The sequence below is a fragment of the Pogoniulus pusillus genome, chromosome 31 (assembly GCF_015220805.1).
Source record: "Pogoniulus pusillus isolate bPogPus1 chromosome 31, bPogPus1.pri, whole genome shotgun sequence".
In the NCBI taxonomy this organism is placed as follows: Eukaryota; Metazoa; Chordata; class Aves; order Piciformes; family Lybiidae; genus Pogoniulus; species Pogoniulus pusillus.
The window spans coordinates 8,973,931-8,999,672 of NC_087294.1; the positions used below are offsets into that span (position 1 = coordinate 8,973,931).

The following is a 25,742-nucleotide window of genomic DNA, read 5'->3' on the forward strand; positions in this document are numbered from 1 at the left end:
CCCATGCTCCATTTTGCCACGAAGTCAGTATCATTTCCATATGAACGCTTGCTGTGCCACTTCAATCTTTGTACAGTAGCAGCCAGGACCATTTTTCCCCCCCTAAGCCTGCACATTTTCTGCAGCCGATTACAGTTTCTCCAACAGGAAATGGCACATCCCCTTCCCTTGAGAAAAAGCAACATAACCTGCAATAACAGCAAACCTCACTTCCATTTATCATCTTAATTATCCCTTCTCCTTGTTTCTTCTTTTCCTCTGGTCGTTTGGGAAGTATCCTCACAGTTATCTTCAGTACACCCTTTCCCTTTTCTAATCAGGGACAAGAAGGTAGGGTGACAGAATAGGTCACTTTTAAAGGAACACTCTCAGCTGAACTCAATCCCAAATCTGTACTTTGTAAAAAGGGAGAAGTTGCAAAACTGCATAATCAGGCCAGTGTTCACTGAGACTTTGTGTGTGAAGCACATCTTGGGGTTTTTTTGTTTTCTCTGCTTCCTTTCATGTGTTCTCTTTGTAGAAGTCCTGTCTGGATGCAAATCGCCTCGTGGCTGTATCAAGAATTGAGACTGTCCCAATAAAGGATAAGATCTGCTCACCAGACAGTAGCTGCTCCTGGAGAGGGTGGTAGGAAACCCTCTGGAATATGCAACAAAGATAAGACTCATCTCTACACTAAACTGCAGCTACCGCCAAGAGGGGGAATAGAATCACAGAATCAACCAGGTTGGAAGAGACCTCCAAGATCAGCCAGTCCAACCTAGCACCCAGCCCTATCCAGTCAACTAGACCATGGCACTAAGTGCCTCATCCAGGCTTTGCTTGAACACTTCCAGGGACGATGACTCCACCACCTCCCTGGGCAGCTCATTCCAATGCCAATCACTCTCTCTGCCAGCAACTTCCTCCTAACATCCAGCCTAGACCTCCCCTGGCACAATTTGAGACTGTGTCCCCTTGTTCTGTTGCTGGTTGCCTGAGAGAAGAGACCAATCTCACCTGGCTAGTGAAAAGATCCTCTGGACTATGCAAGAGATTTGCCACCTGACCTGATATAGTCCTGGATGTGTATTGGCATATGGAGAAGCCAAAGGTGAAGGAGAGGGTGGAGGCACTCCCCAGCGCTGGAGCCCTGCAAGCACACAGGGATACACAGGAAGATTCCCTGGGTGCAAGCCTGGATGCATGCATAAGGGTGAGGGACCAGGAGAAAATCATGACTAAAAAAAAATGTATAAAAGACCTGAGTGATGCCTGCTCTAGAGGAGAACTCCACTGAAGACACCACACACTGGAAATAGCACCGGAAAACGCAAGCTGAAAAGGACTTGAACTTCGGAGACTCTCTCTCTCCCTCCCCTCCTGTGTCCAAAGATGGTAATATAATTCCCTTCCTGCTCTCCTCCTCTCTGTCTCCATTTGTTTCTCTCTCTCTCTTCCTCTGTCTAATTTACTTTATCCTTTCATAAATAGACTCATGTCATAGATTGGGAACTACAGGTTTAAAAATCCTCTAGGGACTAGAGGAGTCTAAGGATGGACACAGGAAAGTGTATCATTGTTATTCAATGCCATAACTCTGCTGTCTCTCTATAAGCTGGTGGGGAGGCCAGGTTGTTCTCCATTCCTCTCCCTCCTGCCTGATGTGTTTGGTGGGAGCTACTTATCTGGATAAACATGTAAGGAGTAAGCCTGTTTGAGGCTTCCAGAGGCTTTGTTTGGGCCCATGGATGGCAGAGGCACAGGGACTGGAGATTAGTTTTGGGTGAGGGGAAAATTCAAGGGGGTCATTATGTATCCTGTATATGCCCTGTGATTTTTTTCCTGTATCTTTCCTTTCATCTCCAGTTCATTTGAAAGAGTCCCATTCTGACAGCTCTTCAAGAACCACAAGAAGTCACTTTTTTCTATTTGGCCTCATTTGTGCCTTAATTTCACAAGAACTACCAAGTCTTTTCCTCTGGACCACAACAGTCCTGAAGCACTCATAAGCCAAGCTGCTGCATTTTGTTAGCACATGAGGGCACGTGCATCAATCAGCTTTACATTCTGTCTTTCAATTCCCACTAATGTAGCATAAAAGTTAAACCAGGAGCATAAAGGCAGAATGTGGAACTTAATTTTCCATCTGCCTCCTCATAAAATTTTGCAGGCAACAACTCTCAGAAATAGTTAAAACACTAACAACACCCAGAACTACAACAAAAAACAATCCCAACCCAACACCCTTGCTGTAATTTGATGAAAAGGGGGAACCCAGCTGACTTTCAGGGACAGTAAGAACGCTTGAATATAGTGAGGTCTTCCTAGAAAACAGAACAATCTTTGTGCTGAAATGCTATTAAGAGAATTCCTTTTCCTTGAATAGGTAACAAGCGCAGCCATAGGCTTATTGCAGTGCTGGAAATGTTCTTCCCATTCAAACCCGACACAAGCTAAGCAGATTAAGAAGCCTGTGTGCCTTCAGGATGTTGATGAGTATCTTTTGGACACGGTTATCCATGAGGAACTAAGGGAGGTATTATGTAGAAATGATGCAGGCCTCATGAGATCTCTCCCTTTCTAATTTAATAACCATCTGGAACTTTGGACTCATTGCCACGGGCTGGGTTGGGATCCAAGTAATCCAATCAGCCCTTGAAATTTCCTCACAAGACTTCCAGTGTCCTAATTTAACCTGGGTCAGAAATATCTAAAAAGGCATCTCTCACTCCTAATTCTTGTTCTAGCCAAAGGCAACAAAACATGACAGTTAACCAAACTCTTTTTAATCTCACTCATTTGGGTTCAGGTTACTTGATGGTTCAGTTTTGGGGCTGGTGGCTGTGGTTAAGTTTTATTTTCCCTGGAGGTGGGCCCTACCTGAAAGCCTTGGAGTGCTCAAAATCCAAAAACCAAGAAATGAAAGTAAATTTTGCAAATAGACCCTTCTGCAGACAGGCAGAAACCACAGATTCAAGCATCTACAGACCTTCTTTGAGATGGAGACCTCTTCATGACTTCATATTCCCCTTAAAACCCTGACAGCACTTTCTATAGCACCTAATTCATAACACGCCTGCAAAGCACCACTTCATTTGCAAACAAACCAAAACCCAGAGTATTTTGCTTGATTCACATCAGGCAGCAAATCAAGTTCAGAGACTAAGTGATTCCTAGTATCACTGTTATCACCCTCTGGTACTAATTTAATTTGCTAAGCTAAGCTTAAAGCAGGTGTGACCAGCAGGACCAGGGAAGTCATTCTGCTCCTGTACTCAGCACTGGCTAGCCCACACCTTGAGTACTGTGTGCAGTTCTGGGGCCCCTCAGTTTAAGATGTAGAGGTGCTCGAAAGTGCCCAGGGAAGGGCAACAAGACTGTGAGGGGAGGCTGAGTTTGTTCAGCCTGCAGAAGAGGAGGCTCAGGGGAGACCTCATTGCCTTCTGCAGCTACCTGAAAGGAGGCTGCAGCCAGGTGGGGTTGGTCTCTTCTGCCAGGCAACCAGGGACAGAACAAGAGGACAGTCTCAAACTGCACCAAGGCAGGTTTAGACTGGATGTTAGGAAGAAGCTCTTCATGAAAAGAGTGATTGGCATTAGAATGGGCTGCCCCGGGAGGTGGTGGAGTCCCCATGCCTGGAGGTGTTTAAGATGAGACTGTATGAGGCACTTAGTGCCATGACTTAGTTAATTAGGAGGGTTAGGTGATAGGTTGGACTCAGAAATCACAGAAACATCCAGGTTGGAAAAGCCCCTCAGGATCACGAAGTCCAACCTATAACCCTACTCTACAAGATTCACCTTAAACCATATCCCTAAGCACCACATCCAAACGACCCTTACACACACCCAGGGTGGGTGACTCCTTGGGCAGCTCATTCCAGTGCCTGGCCACTCTCACCGTGAAAAACTTTTCCCTAATATCTAATCTAAACCTACCCAGTCTCATCCTGAGGCCATCCCTCTTTGTTCTGTCTCCAGTTACCTGTGAGAAGAGCCCAGCAGCAGCCTCTCCACAATAGCCTTTCAGGTAGCTGTAGACAGCAATGAGGTCTCCTCTCAGTCTCCTCTTTTCCAAACTAAACACCCACAACTCCCTCAGTCACTCCTCATAAGATTTATTCTCCAGGCCCTTCACCAGCTTCATTGCCCTCCTCTGGATGTGCTCCAGCACCTCAACATCTCTCTTGTGTTGTGGTGCCCAAAACTGAACACAGTACTTAAGGCATGATCTTAGAGGTCTTTTCCAACCTGGTTAACTGTGTGATTCTGTGATTCAAGTGAGGTTCTTTTGGTCTCAAATTCTGCATGGCAATACCAAGATCTTCATATCTGTAGATATTGTCAGATCCCACTTTATGTTCCTGTTATGCAAAGTGTAAGGAAACAGAAATCCCTTTGGGTAACACTGTTTTGGTACAGAGACTTCACATACAAGATCTTGTTGTGATCCCTCCTAGACCAACGTGCAGAGAAGTGAATTCTGTCAGACACTGAGATGCTGAGGATGGCTTACTGAAAACAAGTGGGTGCAAGATAATGAAAGCAATGGTCTGAATGTGACGATCTAAGTGCTCCTAATGAAGACTTCTCCAGGAACAGTTAAAACTGTAAAAGGAAGCAATTTTAATTGCATTACTCCATGACAGACATACTTAAAGATAATGAATTAGAGGCCAGTAATTCTGTCATTTGCAAGCAAAAGAAAAATCAATCCAGAGAAAGATCAGCATAAAATAAAATGGGAAATGGAGAATCACTGTTTAAGAAGCTCTCTGATTTGTTACTTCACTTAATTTTATCTGACAATCAAAGTTCCTCCAGCACTGTGTGCACCTCTGGGCCCCTCACCTCAAGGAAGATGTTGAGGTGCTGGAGAAGATCCAGAGGAGAGAGATGAGAGTGCAGAAAGGACTGGAGGGAAAGTCTGATGAGGAGAGGATGAAGGAGCTGGGGGTGTTTAGCCTGCAGGAGACTCAGGGGAGACCTTATCACACTCTACAGCTACCTGAAGGGAAGCTTTTGTAAGGTGGGGGTCAGGCTCTTCTCCTAGACAACTTGTGACAAGATGAGAGGGCATGGCCTGAAGCTGTGCCAGGGGAGGACTAGGTTGGATGTTAGGAAGCACTTCCTCACAGAAAGGTTTATTAGACACTGCAATGGACTGCCCAGGAAGGTGGTGGAGGCTCTGTCCATGGAGGTGTTTAAGGAAAGATTGGATGTGGCACTTAATGATGTGCTCTACTCGATGTGGTGGTGTTAGGTCACAGGCTGGACTTGATGATCTCAGAGGTCTATTCCAGCTTCAATCATTCTGTTCTTCTGTGAAAGTATCTAATATAACTGGTGCTGGGTGAGGCCTTCTTAGTGCATACTTACCTACAGTTCCAGATTCATCACCAGGAACCCCCTCAGTCTTTTGGTTAATGAAGAAATGCACCATCATGGTCACCAGCAGAACTCATCATGAGATAATGAAATTAATTTTAATCAATGCATATTGATCACTGCCAGGATCTCATTCAACGATCCACCCAGCAACTTTGTCCACCATAGAACTAAATCACTGCTGCCTTACCCTATGGTCCTTTATTTCTCAAATCCAACCTATGTTTTGCTAAATGGAAAACTGGATTAAGTTAATTTTCACTTAGGAAATGTTCCTAATTCACCCTGAAAATAAGCAGTTCAGCTCCTTTTCTGTCCCGTGAATACAAACCCCAGAGGTTAATTCATTCCACAGAAATGCAGAAGTGCCAATAAACTGCCATCATCAATTTCAACCTGCATTAGGTTCACTTACAAAGCCAGAGCTACCAAGGTCAGAGCCAAACTTTCCTAACGTTTGTAAGGTTTGTTTTGGAATCAATCTCAAATCATTTACACATTGTACTCAGATGCCTGACGGAACCTCAAACTTTCCTATCCCATCACCCCTTCTGGAAAATAAGTTTCTAAGGCTAAGCCTTTTTCTTTTCCACTGGTCCCATTTGAAAGAATGCCTCATGTGCATGAAGAAAAAGCCCTCTCCCATTTTTCCTGCAAACTCATAGAGCTAAGCAAAATTTGTAGCTTTCAGTTTAGGAGTTTGTAAATCTGAGGCTGCACCCAGAGGAGTGTGGCCAGCAGGTTGTTAGAGGTGATTCTTTCCCTCTATTCCACTCTGGTGAGATCCCAGTTGGAGCACTGCATCCAGTTCTGGATTCTCTGTTACAGAAAAGATATGGATGTGTTGGAGTGTGTCCAGAGAAGGGCCACAAGGATGGTCAGAGGGCTGGAGCAGCTCTCCTATGGAGACAGACCAAGAAAGTTGGGACTGTTCAGGCTGGAGGAGAGAAGGCTCCAAGAAGACCTTACTGTGGCCTTCCAGTATCTGAAGGGAGCCTGAAGGAAAGCTGGAGAGGGACTTTTTAGGATGTCAGGTAGTGATGGGACTAGGGGAAATGGAGCAAAACTAGAAATGGGTAGTTTCAGACTGGATGTCAGGAAGAAGTTCTTCCCCATGAGGGTGGTGAGACACTGGAACAGGTTGCCCAGGGAGGTGGTGGAAGCCACATCCCTGGAAATGTTTAAGGCCAGGCTGGATATGGCTCTGAGCAACCTGATTTAGTGTGAGGTGTCCTTGCCCACAGCAGCAGGGTTGCAACTGGATGATCTCTGAGATCCCTTCCAACCCTGACAATTCTGTGATAGGTCACTAAATGAGTGAGGCCCAACACATTTTCCCTCTAAAAAATCAGTAGTCAAGCATCTAGAAATTTCACTTGGATTTGCATTGAAAAATAAAGCAAACACCACTTCCTAGGCAGAAAGTAGCAAATACAGAAAAACCTGAAACTCATGGGAAATCCCAAATCAGGATCACTGCTTTTCCCTACACAGAGAGCCTGATTCACCACAGTGACTTGTTTCAGGTTATGGAAAAGCAGTAAAAGGAAAGATCAAGTCAGAGATCCCTGAGACAGAGAGCACAGGACATAAAACTCGGTCAGACCAGAGGTGCATGCAGAGGGAGGCATTGCTTTTAAGTTCAGCAGTTACAGGAGAAGGGTTATGCAGAGTGCCCTACTCCTTATGTGATCAAAGGCTGACTATTCACTAGTACATCTCTTTCCATGGATCTCTCCCTAAGCAGCCCACAGGCAGCACCAGCACATCTCAGAAGCTAATAGGATCTGAAGGATGGAAAGATTCAACTACAGGGGATAAAAGTGAAAGCTGCACAAACAACAAAAAAAACCCAACCCCCAAAAAACCAACCAACCAACCAAGCACTGAAAGGTATTTTGTTTCTTTAACCAAGGAGAGGAAACAACATATGAAGAGAATTTTAAAGTACATGTACATATCCAAAAGGAAATAATCAGTTTAGTCACACCTGAACACAAATAGTCACTTCTATTTCATGAATGAAAATAAGTGTTTCATTTTCTCTTTGGCTTTATAATGGCATCAAAAGTAACATTTCCAGATAGCCTAAAATGAGTTTTTCTTGACAGCTTCCATTGGCACACCAGGGCTAAATCACCCTCAGAGCCCTGCCCAACCAGTACATTATTCCCTTAGTCCTGAGAAAACTGCTGGACCTGTCATACCCCTTATGTCTTGCTACCTCAGCTACAGCAAGCACTCTGATGGACTCAGGACCTAGAAAATACCTTTTATCAGTAAGACTGAAAGAAGCACTTTGCCAGGCTACAGTTATGTTGCCAGCCTAGGCAAAAGCAGCCCATCAGAGCTCAAGTCTTCCCCTTCCTATTAGCCCCTTCTTTTTTTCCTGACTCTCAGTCAGATCTTACCCTTTGTGGCTGGGTTTCTTCCCTCCTCCTTGCCACCTACTTCCCTTCCCTCTCCCCAGGCACTTGGAGCAAGCAGTTACAAAAAGAGACACAAAACTTTGGTTTGGTGATTGCTTTTTAATGAAAAGCATAACTGCTGGAAGCTTAAAAGTGTTGCTGCTAAACAAACTGTGAGAGCTTCAGTCTGTTTTGATGAAGACAGCGATAACTTCTGCTTCAAAAGTTACATGGAGTGGTCTGTGCCACACACGAGGACACAGAGCTGAGATCTACCTGTGTCTGAACGCTGGAGTTAACACAGCATGTTACAGGGCCCAGGACTAAGCATCCTTTGCTACTTTTTGACTTTATTTTTTTACACACTGGCCAATGGCTCTGTATCAGTAGAGAGAATCCACCAGGTGAAATAAACCCCCAAACCAACAGGATCTCTCTATTTATTTTTAACTTCTCTGTTAGATTTGCCCCCCTTTATTTACAACAGTAGCAAAATAACTTCAATCGAAATGAGGTTAAGATTATTTTTAACAGATGTTCACTGCTGGCCTGACCCAAAATCCATTGACGTCAATGAGAGGACTCCATGGGGCTTTGGATTGGGTTCTAATTGTTGGAAAAATTAATGTTATTGTAAACCACTGGTCAGTGCTGTCACATGCTCCCCTTCTCTGCCAATTCTATATGACCGGATGACAGACTCACATAAATCTGTTCCAACTGTTGGCTAAGAGGCTAAAGGACACAGAGATTTATCTTTTTAATTCTGAAGCACCCTGTTCCCTCCCCAGCATACTCCACAATACTACTCTACTTACTTGACAGACTCAGCATTATGGACAGTATTCATACAATCCAAATATTTCACAGTCAAATGCTGGGTGGGAATAGCAGAATTACTAATGCTGGCTGTGGGAAGGCAGCTGAACTCCAGATATGTATCAAATGAGGTACTTTGGTTTATGTGTTTTTGCTTGTTTCTTTTAACTGCAGACCTGGAGAAAGGGTTGCACTTACTGTTAAGAAGACGGAAGTCTATAAACGGGTAGGAGCCGCGGCGCTCGGAGAGAACCCCTGTCTGACCTCTCACCCGTGCATCTCCTGCAAAACACAAAATCCCCACAGATGTTAGAAGGGCAGCTGCCTCTCTCTGCTGTTTAGATCTACTTTCTGTCCAAAGCCATGACGTTACACTCCTCCAGTGGGAAAACTAGGGTCCAAAAAACCATCTCCCATGACATCCCAGGGTAATTGAGTAAAGCAGTGCAGCTGATCTTCTTATCAGAAGATAGACCAAAAAAATCCCTCATGTTTATGTCATTGAACAGCTTCTTCCCCAGTAAGTAGACTATCACTGCTTTGGGTGTAGTGTAGAGGTCCATTCTTTTCCTCTAGACAAACCCACTGGATTATAACTGCAGTGGCATCACAAAGGTCTCAACCTTGGTCTAAGTTTGCAGTTGAAGTGAACACCAAAGCTGTGGGACTGGTCTCAAATGCACAAGCTGATGAAAAAAATCCCCAAACAAAATAAGCAGATTTTTAAGGTGCTGATTTAGAGTAGGGATAATGGTTGGACTTGATGATCCTGGGGGTCACAGGATCCCAGGGTGTTAGGGGTTGGAAGGGACCTAAAGAGATCATCGAGTCCAACCCCCCTGCCACAGCAGGACCATACAATCTAGCTCAGGTCACAGAGGAATGCATCCAGACAGGCCTTGAAAGTCTCCAGAGAAGAAGACTACACAACCCCTCTGGGGAGCCTGTTCCAGTGCTCTGTGACCCTTACATGAAAGAAGTTCTCCCTTGCGTTGAGGTGGAACCTCCTGTGCTGCAGCTTATATCCATTGCTTCTTGTCCTATCATAGGGAGAAAGTGAGCAGAGCCTGTCCCCCCACTCCTGACACCCATCCCTCAGGTATTTATAAACATTTATTAAATCCCCTCTCAGTCTTCACTTCTCCAGACTAAAAAGCCCCAGGTCCTTCAGCCTCTCCTCATCAGGCAGTGTTCCAGTCCCCCAATCATCCTTGCAGCACTCTGTTGGACTTTCTTGAGCAGATCCCAGTCCTTTTCAAACTGGGGAGCCCAAAACTGAATGCAGTGATTCTGTGATTCTGATTTGTTTGTTTGCTTAGTTGCTTGTCTGGTTTTGTTTTGCTTTCAGCAGTTTGAGCACTTTGGAAAATGTCAGCCTTCTCCTCAAAGCACCAAAGCTGCTTTATGTAGTGAAATCTGATGTTCACAGATAAACATTATCCCAGAGCTTTGGGATGTGTACTTAAAAGCCATAAAGTCGACAATACAATAGTAAGAATTAGAATCATTGTGTAATTCACATTGATTGGTACCTGACTTACTATGTAGTACTGATGAAATAGGAAAAAGCTAAGGAGGAGAAAGTAATAGTTGGAGTAAAAGTTACAAAACCTCTCAAAGCATACTGAAAGCAGTGAGAAGTAAACATCACTTTTGTATTTCCATGATTTTAAATACCTTGTGGTTTAATGTCATTGTTCCTTTAGAGGCAAATAACAAGATAAAACTAGTAAAAAATCATAAGTAAGATTAAGTTTGGAGATTTTGGAGGCTCAGGTTAATGTCAGCTCTTCACAACACCAGTTCCTACTCTACACAAACAGAGAGGTTGTCCACTTCTGGGCTCCTCAATTCAAGAGAGATGTTGAGGAGCTGGAACGTGTCCAGAGAAGGGCAACACAGCTGGTGAGGGGCCTGGAACACAAACCCTATGAGGAGAGGCTGAGGGAGCTGGGGGTGTGCAGCCTGCAGAAGAGGAGGCTCAGGGCAGACCTCATTGCTGTCTACAACTATATGAAGGGAGGCTGTAGCCAGGTGGGGTTGGTCTCTTCTCCCAGGCAACCAGCAATAGAACAAGGGGACACAGTCTCAAGTTGTGCCAGAGAAGGTCTAGGCTGGATGTTAGGAGGAAGTTGTTGGCAGAGAGAGTGATTGGCATTGGAATGGGCTGCCCAGGGAGGTGGTGGAGGCACTGTCCCTGGAGGTATTGAAGAAAAGCCTGGCTGAGGCACTTAGTGCCATGGTCTGGTTGACTGGCTAGAGCTGGGTGCTAGGTTGGACTGGATGATCTTGGAGGTCTCTTCCAACCTGGTTGATTCTATGATTCTAGGGCATGATTTCAACACAGTGCCCACTGTGCTTCCTTAGACAGCTTGCACTGGAGGCCTCTCAAAGTTTGTAATAACATTATTAATTATTGATTAGTTTGAAATATGCTTCCTCTGGTAAAAGAAAATTAGTAACTGAATAACATAAACTGTAATAATATAAACTATTCTGTTTAAAAGCAAGAAAACATCTTGCAGTATAAAAGAAGGACCTTGTTAGATACTGTTTGATGGCTTTTTTCCCCCCAGTCAACCATTCACTTCAAACGTGCTTAACAGTCGTGTTTAAGAGAGCAATGCCAAGCAGAAATAGGAAGTTAAAGATTCCAGGTGGAGAAACACTTCTGTGCCCTCTAGGGGTCCTTAGAGGTATGAAAGGCACAGGAGTGTGCACTCAAAGGTATTTCAAACAGTCATTGGCTTTTTTCTCATCCTTACTTTGACTTAGCTTTTTGTTTCCAGAGCTAGAACAGGTGCTCCTTGTACTCAGCTCCCACTTGCCGACCGCTCACTCTAGGGAACCAGCCCCAAACAACTCAAACTGTTCACTGACCCTGCTTAACCCCTCCCGATAGCCGAGGCCAGGGAGTGCAAACCTCTCTGCCACTAATTCAGCCGTTGCACTTCAAAGGTATGATAATAATGTGGGTCTCCCTTTGTCAGCAGTTTAAAACCACGTGCAACGTGTGGCAATGGAGGTATATAAACCTATTCCCTCTGATCCTACTGTTAAAGGGAAGAAACTTTGAGCAAACAGCTGGAGAGTTTGCAAAACATGGAAGAAAGGTTCATCAGCACCCATGAGTGAAAGCCACTAAGTCAATACCTGAACTCCTCCAGCCCCATCAGATTGGCTGATTCATGCAGAAAGTGTAAGAAAGGCAAGCATATGGTACACTTTTCATAAACCCCCAAAAGTCAAGCAAGCTTGAGCCTGTTCCTAATACAAGCATCAGCAAACTAAGACTGGATGTAAATCCAGAGCATGCCTTGACTGAGGCTTTTATGTTCCTGTGAGCATCAGTGAATTAAGATGAAACTGCAAAGAATGCCCTTGCACTAACAGAGTGATAAACATGTCAGTTGTGACCAAATCCACAGACACTTTGGAGAAATAAAAAAATCCAGACAAACTTCCACTCCAAAAATCTGAAAGGAACCCAAGATGCATCATACCATAAACCCAGAAAGACTGGTTTTCTTTCTGGACATGAAATAACGCATCTATCAGATCAAATTGCAACCATATGGATTTGGGGAAACATGCTGGAGAAGGCAAAAGGTGAGTAGAATCACAGAATCATTGAAGGTTGGAAGAGACCTCCAAGATCATCCAGTCCAACCGAGCACCCAGCCCTAGCCAGTCAACTAGACCATGGCACTAAGTGCCTCATCCAGGCTTTGCTTGAAGACCTCCAGGGGTGGTGCCTCCACCACCTCCCTGGGCAGCCCATTCCAATGCCAATCACTCTCTCTGGCAACAACTTCCTCCTAACATCCAGCCTAGACCTCCCCCAGAACAACGTGACACTGTGTCCTCTTGTTCTGTTGCTGGTTGCCTGGCAGAAGAGACCAACCCCACCTGGCTACAGCCTCTCTTCAGGTAGCTGCAGACAGCAATGAGGTCTGCCCTGAGCCTCCTCTTCTGCAGGCTGCACACCCCCAGCTCCCTCAGCCTCTCCTCACAGGGCTGTGCTCCAGGCCCCTCACCAGCTTTTTCACCTTTTTCTGGACATGTTTCAGCCATGTACAAAATCTGAAGTTGAAAAAGACTATAAGTAAGAAGACATCAAGGTACACCAACAGGAAACTTTTGCTTTGAGACAATTACTGTGTGATCTTCAGATGATTCCTATTTGTAACAGTCCTAAATATTTTATTTATGATTCTGGCAAAATATCAGTAGAGAATTGATATATTAGGAAGCTGGGAGACACCAGGTATAGACAGCTAAAGGTGTCTTAAATAAAGTTCACTGCTGCTGTTGCTTTCTCTGCTCCAACTGCTCTGTGGCCCAGCTACATGCAGCTCCCACTTCTATTTTACTGGTAATCCAGCTTCCTCTCATGGAGCTGCTGATGCTTCCTGCAGAGCTGATGGCTAGCCAGCCCAGGCAAGCACACACACTATTCAGGCAGTAAAAAGAGAGAAAACTGGGGAGGTATTAGCCAAAGCACTTGGTCTAAGCTCATCTGAAATACTGTTTCTGAGAAAGCTGAATTCCTTCTGGAACAAGTGAAGGGAAGGACCTCTAGGAAGATGATCTGTGCACTAAAGAATCACTTCACGAAAGGAAAATCACCGTGGAGTAATGTCTGCTGTTGGTGAGCAGCAGAGCTGGAAAAGAACCATTGAGGTGATCAGAAGTGCATCACTCTAAAGCAGGAGATGAAAACAATTGAAGCAGCTGCCAGCTGCTTTATACACAACCAACTTCAGTGCTGGGCCCCATCCTCTTTAACATCTTCATAGATGATCTGGATGAGGGCATCGAGTCAGTCATCAGCAAGTTTGCAGATGACACTAAGCTGGGGGCAGATGTGACTGGGTTGGAGGGCAGAAGGGCTCTGCAGAGGGACCTTGACCGCCTGGACAGATGGGCAGAGTCCAAGGGGATGGCATTCAATAGCTCCAAGTGCAGGGTGCTGCACTTCGGCCACAACAACCCCATGCAGAGATACAGGCTGGGGTCGGAGTGGCTGGAGAGCAGCCAGACAGAGAGGGATCTGGGGGTGCTGATTGATACCCACCTGAACATGAGCCAGCAGTGTGCCCAGGTGGCCAAGAGAGCCAGTGGCATCCTGGCCTGCATCAGGAATGGTGTGGCCAGCAGGAGCAGGGAGGTCATTCTGCCCCTGTACTCTGCACTGGTTAGACCTCACCTTGAATACTGTGTTCAGTTCTGGGCCCCCCAGTTTAGGAGGGACATTGAGATGCTTGAGCGTGTCCAGAGAAGGGCGACGAGGCTGGGGAGAGGCCTTGAGCACAGCCCTACGAGGAGAGGCTGAGGGAGCTGGGATTGGTTAGCCTGGAGAAGAGGAGGCTCAGGGGAGACCTTATTGCTGTCTACAACTACCTGAGGGGTGGTTGTGGCCAGGAGGAGGTTGCTCTCTTCTCTCAGGTGGCCAGCACCAGAAGGAGAGGACACAGCCTCAGGCTGCGCCAGGGGAGATTTAGGCTGGAGGTGAGGAGAAAGTTCTTCACTGAGAGAGTCATTGGACACTGGAATGGGCTGCCCGGGGAGGTGGTGGAGTCGCTGTCCCTGGAGCTGTTCAAGGCAGGACTGGACGTGGCACTTGGTGCCATGGTCTGGCCTTGAGCTCTGTGCTAAAGGGTTGGACTTGATGATCTGTGAGGTCTCTTCCAACCCTGATGATAATGTGAACTAAAGGTGACCTGAACTAGTTAAGGACTACACCTACTGATTGATATGCTTGCTACCAGCTCTATCTACTTCCAACTAAGAAGATGTCAATGAGTTTTACTAAAACACCAAAACTGAGGACCTAAAGCCCTGCAAAATTACTGATAATACACTTTTGGGCTGTCTCTAGCACTGTAGGAACCATCTGCACATCCACTGACTTGGTAAAAGCCACTACAATCCTTATATTGGAGGATTATTAATTTTACCCTCAGGGCAGGCAAGTTTCTGATGAGTCAAAGATGTTATCAAGTAGCTCTACCTCATGAATCTGTTATTTCACAATTCTTCACCAGGTGCCACCTAGTCTCTTTCCACCTCATTAAAGAAAGATTAGTTAGGAAGTGGTGGTGGGCTAAATCAACCACACCTGCCTTCCCCTCCATTTTTTCTTGGCTCATTTATCTGGAGAGCATTTATATTCTTCCCTATCACTTTTAATTACCTCCATGTACACTCAAAGGAGATACTAAAAACAGGGATTGCACCAAATCTAGACCATACCACATGATTTTTCATTCCTGAGAGGCAAGGGCTGATCATGGCAACATACCAGACTCTCTTTTATTTTCTCACAGAAGACTTGGAGGGCAACTTTCATCAGCCACCTGACCTTTACATCTCTTTGCTCTCCACCTTAAAATCAAGCTTAACAATTGCTCTGACAATTTATGCAATTAGTAGATTTAGATAAATAATCTTTTTTTTTTTTTTTTTTTTTTTTAAAGCAAAAGGAAGGATTCTGTGGAAACAGGGCAGGAAATTTTGACAGCTCATTGTGTTCCCAAGTGAAACAAGCAGGGTGAAGGGAAGCAGCAAGGGTACAGGTTCTCCTTGGCTGCTTTGGGCTGAAGATGCAAAGCTGGAACGTTTACAGCCACAAACACGAAGGGCTGAACCCTTGTTGGAGCCAAGTTACCATGAGAGCTTCCAGCTGGGACATCTCCCAGGGGCTGCCAAGCTTTTGAATTTTACTTTGTCCTCATTAAAACGGACAAGAAAACAAACCAAACCAACCAAAGCAACCCACACAAGGTAACAGGAGTCTTCACAGTGTGTGCTGCGACCGACACAGCTTACAGCCACAGGAAAATTGGATATGGGGCAAGAACATGGCACTACTGCAGCCTAGCATCTGCAGAAGGAAAACAACTTCTCCAAGCCTTGCCTGAAATGACATGGGATTCAATTTCACTGAGCAAGCACAACACACCAGGAGAGATAACTGGGCCACAGCTCTGACAAAACAACAGAGCAGCTTCATGTAGCTGAAGCTAGGACCAGCCACCAAATTATTGATTTTGTTTAGTACACAGCTCCATGTGGGAAGCCAGAAATATAGCAGCAAGTTTACAAGAGATTACAGCTACTTATTCTACAATTTTCATCCAAACAGTTCCCAAGCAGACTGTTCTAGGACAGTGGCTCTAGTGGCTGAGTACTTTCAATGGAAAACTGAGTGGCAGTAGTCTCGTGGGCTTCATAAAGGACCTGCTTCTTCACTACTTCAGCTATGGAAAGGCTTGAGCCTTCTGAGAAGGAAGATGGGTTGTTGATGGTTTGAGTACCATAATGCTTTGTGTGGAAAGTCTGCCAAAGAGGAATGTGTTGCTGTGTAAAATGTAGAAAGCAAATTACAAGTAAGGTTAAAACCAAGTGGAATTAAATAGAATTACTTCTTAACTGAAGGATCTAAATTTGTGCTTGTTTGGATTATTTTCATTCTGCTGTATTAGTGTTAGAAATGTTACCACAAATTCTTGTCTGCAGAAAGCATTCTATGCAGATTTCCTACTTGGTTTGCCTTTGTACCAATGCACAGCCCTTTGCTCTGGACCTGAGCAAGGCCTTTAACACTGTCCTGCACCACATCCTAGTCTCCAAGCTGGTGACACATGGGTTTGAGGGGTGGGCCATGAGATGGATAAAGAACTGGCTTGATGGCTGCACCCAAAGAGTGGCTGTCAATGGGTCCATGTCCAAGTGGAGGCCAGTGACAAGCAGAATCCCTCAGGGATCAGACCTGGGACCAGTCTTGTTCAACATCTTTGTCAGTGGCAGAGGCACTGAGTGCAGCCTCAGCAAGTTTGCTGATGACACCAAGCTGTGTGGTGCAGCAGACACTCTGGAGGGCAGGGATCCATCCAGAGGGACCTGGACAGGTTGGAGAGGTGGGCACATGCCAACCTCATGAGGTTCAACAAGACCAAATGCAAGGTCCTGCAGCTTGGTCGAGGCAATCCCAAGCACAAATCCAGGCTGGACAGTGACTGGCTGGAGAGCAACCCTGAGGAGAGGGACTCGGTGCTGATGGATGAGAAGCTCAACGTGAGCCACTACTGTGCACTTGCAGCCCAGAAGGCCAATTGTATCCTGGGCTGTACCCAGAGAAGTGTGGCCAGCAGGTCAATTGAGGTGATTCTCCCCCTCTACTCTGCTCTGCTGAGACCCCACCTGGAGTACTGCATCCAGTTCTGGAGCCTCTATTACAAGAGGGATGTGGATATGCTGGAGTGTGTCCAGAGAAGGGCCAGAAGTATGATCAGAGGGCTGCAGCAGCTCTGCTGTGAGGACAGACTAAAAGAGTTGGGGCTGTGCAGTCTGCAGAAGAGGAGGCTTCGAAGTGACCTTACTGTGGCCTTCCAGTATCTGAAGGGGGCCTGAAGGAAAGCTGGGGAGGGACTTTTTAGGATATCAGGTAGTGACAGGACCAGAGGGAATGGAGCAAAGCTGGAGATGGGTAGGTTCAGACTGGAGGTGAGGAGGAAGTTGTTCAGCATGGGAGTGGTGAGAGCCTGGAATGGGTTGCCCAGGGAGGTGGTCGAGGCCCAATCCTTGGAGGTGTTTAAGGCCAGGCTGGCTGAGGCTGTGGCCAGGTTGATCTAGGGTAGGGTGTCCCTGCTCGTGGCAGGGGGGGTTGAAACTAGATGACCCTTGTGGTCCCTTCCAACCCTGACTGATTCTATGATTCTATACACAGCCAGAGGAAGACCCTAGGATCCACAGGCATGCCTTTAACAGCTGGGCCATTCTGACAAATGAGCACCTAGAGTACAGGAAAATTTGTATTTTATAGACAGTTCTGAAAACCTCCCTTAAACTGTAACAGATGACATCAGTAGCTCTGGTGAGAAGATTGTGAATGGAAAATCTTAAGGCAAAGCTATTGCAACATGCAGACTTTGGAAAAAGTGCTTGCAGACAGCTGAACTCCAGGAGGAGGAGAAAACTGCCACAGAGAACCAGGTAACTGCAGTCATCAGAAATTCAGATACTGAAGCAGCATCCCACATTGCTCACTTCACAGACCTGTTTGTTCTTGCATAAGCAAGCACAGAGCTTGCAAAACTAAGTAGCTAACTCCAACAGAAACAATGGTCAGAGTCAATTAGAGCAGACAATCCTGCACGTGTTAAAGGAGGTAGCTTTCCAAAATGTTAATACATTACATTGGAAATGGAAATGCTTTCAACTGTGAGTTTGATAATGGGCTACAAACTACTGCCTGAAGGTCAGATTGATTTCATGCACTCATAGGGCTAAGCCAGCGGAGAGGAGTAGGTGCCTCTGCCCAACGACTAGCACTACACAGAGACTGCATCACCTTTGAGTTGCATGGTTTTACCTTTGATTGCAGATGGAGTCTAAGACATTTCTGTTTCAAAACTAGGTGCTACAACTATTAACAGCACACTGTGGGAAGAATTTCAGACCTTGCCCATGAGGTCATACTCACAGACAATTGACACCAAAACTCTTATCTTTCACTGTGATTATCCCTGTGACTGCCACTGTTTAGAATCATAGAATCAACCAGGTTGGAAGAGACCTCCAAGATCATCCAGTCCAACCTAGCACCCAGCCCTAGCCAGTCAACCAGACCATGGCACTAAGTGCCTCATCCAGGCTTTTTTTGAACACCTCCAGGGACAGTGACTCCACCACCTCCCTGGGCAGCCCATTCCAATGCCAATCACTCTCTCTGCCAACAACTTCCTCCTAACATCCAGCCTAGACCTGCTCTGGCACAACTTGGGACTGTGTCCCCTTGTTCTATTGCTGGTTGTCCGGGAGAAGAGACCAACCCCACCTGGCTACAACCTCCCTTCAGGTAGTTGTAGGCAGCAGTGAGATCCCCCCTAAGCCTCCTCTTCTCTATTCTGTAATTAATATAACAGACACACACCCCCCTTCAGTTCACACCAGCGTGGACACAGCTGCAAAACAAGGACTGTGTACACCCATATACCCATACAGTAGTGTCCCACAGGCCAACCAAAAATCACTTCTTACTCAACAGTAATTTAAGCACTGAGCTCTATGAGAATAAACAACCAGTTCTTTGATACTACTGTATGACTACTTAACTATCAGTATTTTCTAGACAAAACCCCCAAAAGTTTGTGTACAAAGGTGACACAAAAATGCTACACCTCAGAAGACAAAGCCATGGAGTATAAGAACGTGGGCAAAAACTACAGGCTACTTAATTCACATACAAACTTTTGGTTTTGAAGACAAGAAATACAAACACAGGAGCTGGCTGGCATTAATTCTGCAGAATTCAGCCAATAGCTTTGATATGCAGAAGAAAAGGAAGGATAGAAAATGCTGACATTGGGTAGCAAAGGCTAGAGACTTACTGGATTAAAAGCAGGAGACAGGTCTCAGGAGAAAAAGAATCCAGAGACTTACTGGATTAAAAGCAGGGGACAGGTCTCAGGAGAAAAAGAATCCAGAGACTTACTGGATTAAAAGCAGGGGACAGGTCTCAGGAGAAAAAGAATCCATCAAGGAAGCACAAAGACTTGTATAAATACAGCATTATAAGCATGGAAGACAGCAGCCATCTCTCACCATTGCCAGACCTGAAAGGATTAAACAACCATCCTGACTTTGGTAAATATTTGCTTTAACTCTCTTGTAACTGCTATCTAGGAGGGTGAACTCACTAGTAGAAGGTGAAAATGAGACCCTGGAACAACAGCTAGGAGGAGACAAGCTTTGAAATTTGGAGCAAAACTGGAGGTAGGGAGATTCAGACTGGACGTGAGGAGGAAGCTCTTCACCATGAGAGTGGTGAGAGCCTGGAATGGATCGCCCAGGGAGGTGGTTGAGGCCCCATCCCTGGAGGTGCTCAAGGCTAGCCTGGATGAGGCTCTGGACAACCTGGTTTAGGGTAGAGTGTCCCTGCCTATGGCAAGAGGGTTGGAACTAGATGATCCTTATGGTCCCTTCCAACCCTGACTGATTCTATGATTCTATATATTAAAAAAACCCTCTGTTCTACAGAAGGTGGAAACAGTTATGGTTTGGTAGCTTGGTGAAGTGAGTTGAGCAAACAAAAGTTTTCCACACATGGATTGCTCCTGAAGCACAAATGAAATGAGCTGTGCTTTAACAGAGAAATAAAATGTGTATTTGCATTTCTGGCCTGACTGACTCTGTACATTCATCTTTTGTTTGGGGGGGGACAGGAGACAGATCCCTTTGTAATTCTTATCCTTGCCTACAGTTTATAATATTTAGGAGCAGTAGGATATGATTGATGACATCTTGAGTGCTTCACTGCTGCTGGGAAGTGAACAAAATTCCTGGTTTTATTACGCATGAAACTGAATCTAAAATACCACCTTAAAGACTAAAGGACACATCCTGAGAAGAGCTGTAATAAAAACACAACAGCAGCTACAGCATGTTCCTAGCAACAGGTAGTAGGTTGCATTACCATGACAACTTTGAGGATAATATCTTACTGTCATGCTACTCTCATCCCTCTCCTGAATACATCACAGCATAAACTCCACATTATTAGTTATTTAAATTGTATTTTTTGGATTCTAGTCTCCTGCTAGGCTCCTAAACTAGTAAAACAAAAATGCATTTCAAAACAAAACGCTAAGACTTGTGTGCTTCCAATTCCATGTACACAGGTTTTCAAAGCAGGTTAAGCAGTTTAATACAATGACTTCCATTTTGTGTAAAAGAAAAGGCACAAAGAGTCTGTGCTTTGCCCAAGATCAGTGTCAAGACAAGACACTGCTTACAGAGTTCAGGTCTCTATCTGCAGTGCATTAGGTCACCACAGCCACACTTTAATCAATGGCCATGATATATCTTATATATATATCAGTTAATTTAAATAAAGTAGCAATTCATATAATGGCAGAAGCACTCATAGAAAAGTGCTTGTAATTCCAAACATGAACAGAACAAATGGAGCTGGTTTTAGGGGAAATGTTCAATGATTTTGTTTGGTCAAGGACTCAGAATCATAGAATCAACCAGGTTGGAAGAGACCTCCAAGATCATCCACTTCAACCTAGCACCCAGCCCTAGCCAGTCAACTAGACCATAGCACTAAGTGCCTCAGCCAGGCTTTTCTTCAATACCTCCAGGGATGGTGACTCCACCACCTCCCTGGGCAGCCCATTCCAATGCCAATCACTCTCTCTAGCAACAACTTCCTCCTGACATCCATCCTAGACCTCCCCTGGCACAACTTGAGACTGTGTCCCCTTGTTCTATTGCTGGTTGCCTGGCAGAAGAGACCAACTCCCACCTGGCTACAATCTCCCTTCATATAGTTGTAGACAGCAATGAGGTCACCCCTGAGCCTCCTCTTCTCTAGGCTAAACACCCCCAGCTCCCTCAGCTTCTCCTCATAGGGTTTGTGTTGAAGGCCCCTCACCAGCTTTGTTGTCCTTTTCTGGGCACGTTCCAGTACCTCAGCATCTCTCTTGAATTGAGGGGCCCAGAACTGGACACAGCACTCAAGGTGTGGCCTGACCAGTGCCGAGTCCAGGGGCAGAATAACCTCCCTTGTCCTACTGGCCACACTGTTCCTGATCCAGGCCAGGATGCCATTGGCTCCCTTGAACTCAATACTCTTACAGGTCTTTCCCAATATGTGATTCTGTAATTTGAGATTAACATTTTTATTCCTGAGAATCAAAGAAGAACCTTTTTGAATTAACATACAGGATGGTAATCATAAGCCCTGACCTCATTTCCTGATTTCCTGTGGAACAAATCAGCTCCTTCCCATCCCTCAGTTTTCCATTTCTGTGTTTTGTTTGTTCCTGCTGTAGACACTGAGTTCTCTAATGCAGGGCCTCAGTGGTTCAACAGCATTTTCTAATTCCAGTACTGGTTGTGGTTTCTGTGTTGCCACAATGCAAACACTAATTATCTCTGCTTTTTGTGCTAGTAAAGGTTAAGCTCAACAACATCCAAAGAAAATGAATGCAGAGAGTTCTGCTCATGCCATCAAATGAAAATTTGCCTTCAGTTCTTAACAGGACACTTAAGAAAATGTCCCTTTATTTTCACAGCTTTGCCCATGAGAGTTCTGCATCCTCCTTTTCCAAAGAAACCACAAAACAGCCATGTTCAAAACTAAGTGGCAATACAGTGACTGCAATTACAGCAGCACATCGCCTGCTTCTGAGATGTTTAACAGCAGCCAAAACCTAGCATCTGCCAATGGTTTTTCCATAATGGCAGTTATGTCTGTGGAGAAGTTGAGAGGGAAAAGTGTAAGGCCTTTGAGATTTGCTCCCTTCTCATTTTTCACTAGAATTGCCTGGCTGCCATTTGCCTCACACAAGAGGAGAATCTGTCCCTGCTGACTCAGCCAATTCAGCCCATGTCCTTGTACCAACACTTTAGTCTGAAGACCATAAGGTGTTTGCACAACGTACATCAATACTGTTCAAAAAAAGCCTGGCTGAGGCACTTAGTGCCATGGTCTGGTTGACTGGACAGGGCTGGATGATAAGTTGGACTGGGTGCTCTTGGAGGTCTCTTCCAACCTGATCGATTCTATGATTTGAATATAGAGTCATGTTTAGAGGTGAGGGAGGCACAACAAACAAGTCTCAATTTTGTCCATTAACTACAGGATAATCCTTCCTCATCAATCTCTGCATGTTCTTCACTTACTCTTTCCAGCTCCCCTCTGCATTGTACACATATATGTTTATATTTCTAACTCAGGTGTAACTTTGCTTCGTTCTTCCCTTCTCTTTGAAGCTCACTGGTAAGTCAGCCCCTCCTCTACTCACTACCTTCTCTTGAGCCTGGAGTACCGCACGGTTTTGTTGCAGCAAGCCCAGCACAGTTGGCCACTTATGCTTGATGGGGCTGTCCCTAGAGTCTTCATGGCTGGGAGAGAGCAATGAAAGGGGGAAGAAGGAGAAGGAAGCATTGGCAACTGGCTCAGCAGCACATGATGGTGCCTGTAATATCTTGCAGGAGAAAATTTTCCTCACCACCTGAAGCTTTGATACGATTAAAAGCTTTATCTACACATGAGACTGCAGGAACCAATGCCTGAGATTAACGATTTGACTTTTGTTTGTGTATTGCAACAAATTCCTTTTTGTACTCAAAAGCAGTACCTATGGCAAATACCTGGAAACTTTCATTCTCACTGGGTTTAAATTTTCTTTAGTTCCTCTGTGGAACATACAAACACATACAAAAACATAACTCAGTTAATTACTGAGGAATAAGACAAGCAAACTACCCATGATAAGCACAAGTAACCTTAACATTATTTGCTTGATCCAGATGAGTATTTCCTGTGCCAGCCTACATTTTACCATGTGATATCCCTTCAGCATTGTTGATTAAAACTCATTTTTCTTACAAAAGTGGGTTTGTGTTTAGAAAGAAAGAGTTTATGAAGGTAATATAACTACTTAGAATGGAAGCTTTTTCCTTGTGATGTTATATACAGGAATAAAGGTGCATAAAGCAGAAGCTGATCTTTCCTGCCCCACTGTTCAGAAAATGCTTCTCTCTGTCTATTTTTCACACTGCATTTTTTAAACTGTGGATTGGATCTTAAAACCAAACCAAACCCCAAACCATGAAATTCAGAACCCTAACCTAGCTAGAATTTAGCAAATGTGCTACTTCTTGCACTTCAGCAGATCACTGATCTGGACCACATTTTCTACATACTACTCATTTAAAAACTAAAACTTCAGAAAAGGGTAGCATATGAGAAATCTCTGGATCAGTCTTGTGTTACTCAAACACTGGCCTACTCTCTGCTCCCTGTTCAGTGCTGTGGTTCAGGTGTCCCAAGTGTTTACTGTCTCAAGCACAATCAAACAACAGTTTACCTTTGTTCACAGCACACTCTTAGGAGAGGTAAGCATGAGCTGCCCCAAAGAAAAATAGTTACATATTTCTGTAATTACAAACCAGTTGATAAACCTAATCTAATTAGGTGCTTGCCACTGGCAAAGACTGGTATCTCCTCAGAATCTGGTTCTGTGTTTCCCCTTGGCTGAGGTGGCCAAGTCCCAACTGGGACTCCAAGCAGCACTTGGGGCAGTTGGCAGTTGGGCTTCTTCTGCAGTGGATGTGCTGGCACTCAAGGCTCTGCTGAACCAAATAAACATGCAAGTCATTGTCAGGCCACCTCTGCTCAACTCGTGGGGTGTTATCTCAGCTCCTTATTCCAGAAACTGGAAAACCTTAATATCTGAAGGAAGGGCAACTAGCAAAACATGCAGAGAGGGTTAAACAGAGGTCGCTGTAACTACAGCACTTCCGAACGATCCTTTCCACCAGCATCTTCTTCCCTCATCCCATACTTCTGTACACTGAGTCTCGATTTCACTGTGAAGTTATGAACAGCAATGTCACCTAAAGGACTTGCATCAAAGACTACCCTTTGGGGGGAAATTCCGTCCATATTCAAAGGGATACCCATTTCTGCTGTGGAAGCAGGAATGGATCTTGCTTAGCCCCTCTGTGAGGATGGACAGAGCAGGTGAGGGAAAATGTTTTTCTCCTTCCTTCCACTCTGTATGTCCTCCCCCACAAGAACTAGGGAAAAATGCTCCTTTTCAGACAGTGAAGTACTTGCTCTTCAACACTTGCATCAATAGGTGGTTGTTTAGCATCTTTCACAACCACCATGAATGGACAGAAATGTGAATTAACACTGTACAAATTGCACTACCAATTAATGTGCTAAGTGGCCTAGCCCAGAAGTCTCCATTTATGAACCACTAAGCTGGAGCTACACCTGGAAGCCAGGTTTACAATTCAGGCCCATCACTCATGGAAGTGTTGCCAAAGCTTTATCTATTGTGCCAGTGCCAAGAACACTAGCAGGAGGCATGTGCAGACACCCCACATTCAAGGAAGTCAGTGAGGCAACTTACTGGGGATGCTGGCAGTCCAGAGTGTGCCATCATCATATCCATTTCAGATGCCAAGATACCCCATAAGAACTTCCTATTTAATGTCTTATAATTAACCAATTAAGAAGTGTCACTCTTAAAACATATTTAATTGTGGTGTCTACATTGTTTTATATTCGAAGCCAGTTAAAAGCCTGTGTCATGTACTCATCTTTTGTTACTAGAGAAAAACAAAGCAAAACCAACAATAAAAACATAATGACTATGAGTGTTTTACTAACTCACATGAGAAGGGTCCAACCCTCCCATTGACACCATATGCTGCAACGCTGCCTTTCTTCATAACTAGGGTTTTAAAACAGAAGCTGAAGTTTCCATCTCCTGTGTTTTAACATGTTCTTAGGGAATTCCAGTATCTACTGAAGTCTTCCAGGATGAGGAAACTGCAGCCTCAAACTTGGAATACAACAAACAGACTTTTTTTCTGTAGGGGATGGATGTAAAAAATACTGGAAATGTTTTCATAAATCCCAAAGGAACTATAAACTGTACAGACAGCAATTGAATTCTGCTCTGTCTCATAAGTTACCTTTGAATGGCAGCTCAGCAACCCAAGAGTTCTGTCTTAAGATATTCATTGAACAGATCCTTTTCTGAGCAATTCAGCCTCTCGGGCTCCTCCTCAAACAGCATTTTGAAGAAGAAAGAACAAGACAGCACACTTCAGTATTTGCTCTTCATGAAACTCTGCAAATTCCAACAGAGAATAACTCTGGCAGATACTTTTTGGCATGTGCATGTGAAGGCATATATAAAAAAAGGTATTTCTCAACTCATTGTACTCTTGTGCAATTCCTACTGGGGAGAGATTTTGTTTGTTTGTTTATGTTTTGTTTGCTTGCTCTGGGAATTGCAAGACAAAACAGAAAGAGCAGTAGGATTACTGTCTTCAAAATAGATCAGCTTGAGTAAGCATTCAGTACATGTTAAAGTAACACCCAGAAAAAAAGGTTGTTTTCCCTAGACTCTACCTTAGCTGTATGTATATCCAATAGCTAACTGTTCAGTGAAGAAAAATGAGAACTGCATGAAAAATAAACTCAACTAGTCAGACTCTACTTGAAAATGATATCCAACAGTTCTGCAAATTAGCTTTTGATTTTGTCACTGAAGAGTGATTCAAAACCTCTGCTAGAAACCTGAGGAGAACCTCCTCTCCCAAAATATTT

The 25,742-nt window shown here is 44.7% G+C and overlaps 1 protein-coding gene across 6 annotated transcripts in view; it reads right to left on the minus strand.

Annotated features, from left to right (window-relative positions):
* PDE7B (phosphodiesterase 7B) overlaps nucleotides 1–25,742 on the minus strand; it is a 391,225-nt gene that overhangs the window by 43,614 nt on the left and 321,869 nt on the right. For 4 of the 6 annotated variants that reach the window (XM_064169326.1, XM_064169328.1, XM_064169327.1 and 1 more), the window contains one exon: nucleotides 8,795–8,878. The exons of 1 other annotated variant lie outside the window; for it this stretch is intronic. In XM_064169326.1, coding sequence (XP_064025396.1) covers nucleotides 8,795–8,878 — 84 coding nt within the window. Of the gene's footprint in view, nucleotides 1–8,794; nucleotides 8,879–25,102; nucleotides 25,261–25,742 lie in introns of all 6 variants that reach the window. One more of the 6 variants, XM_064169329.1, reaches the window with a different exon arrangement.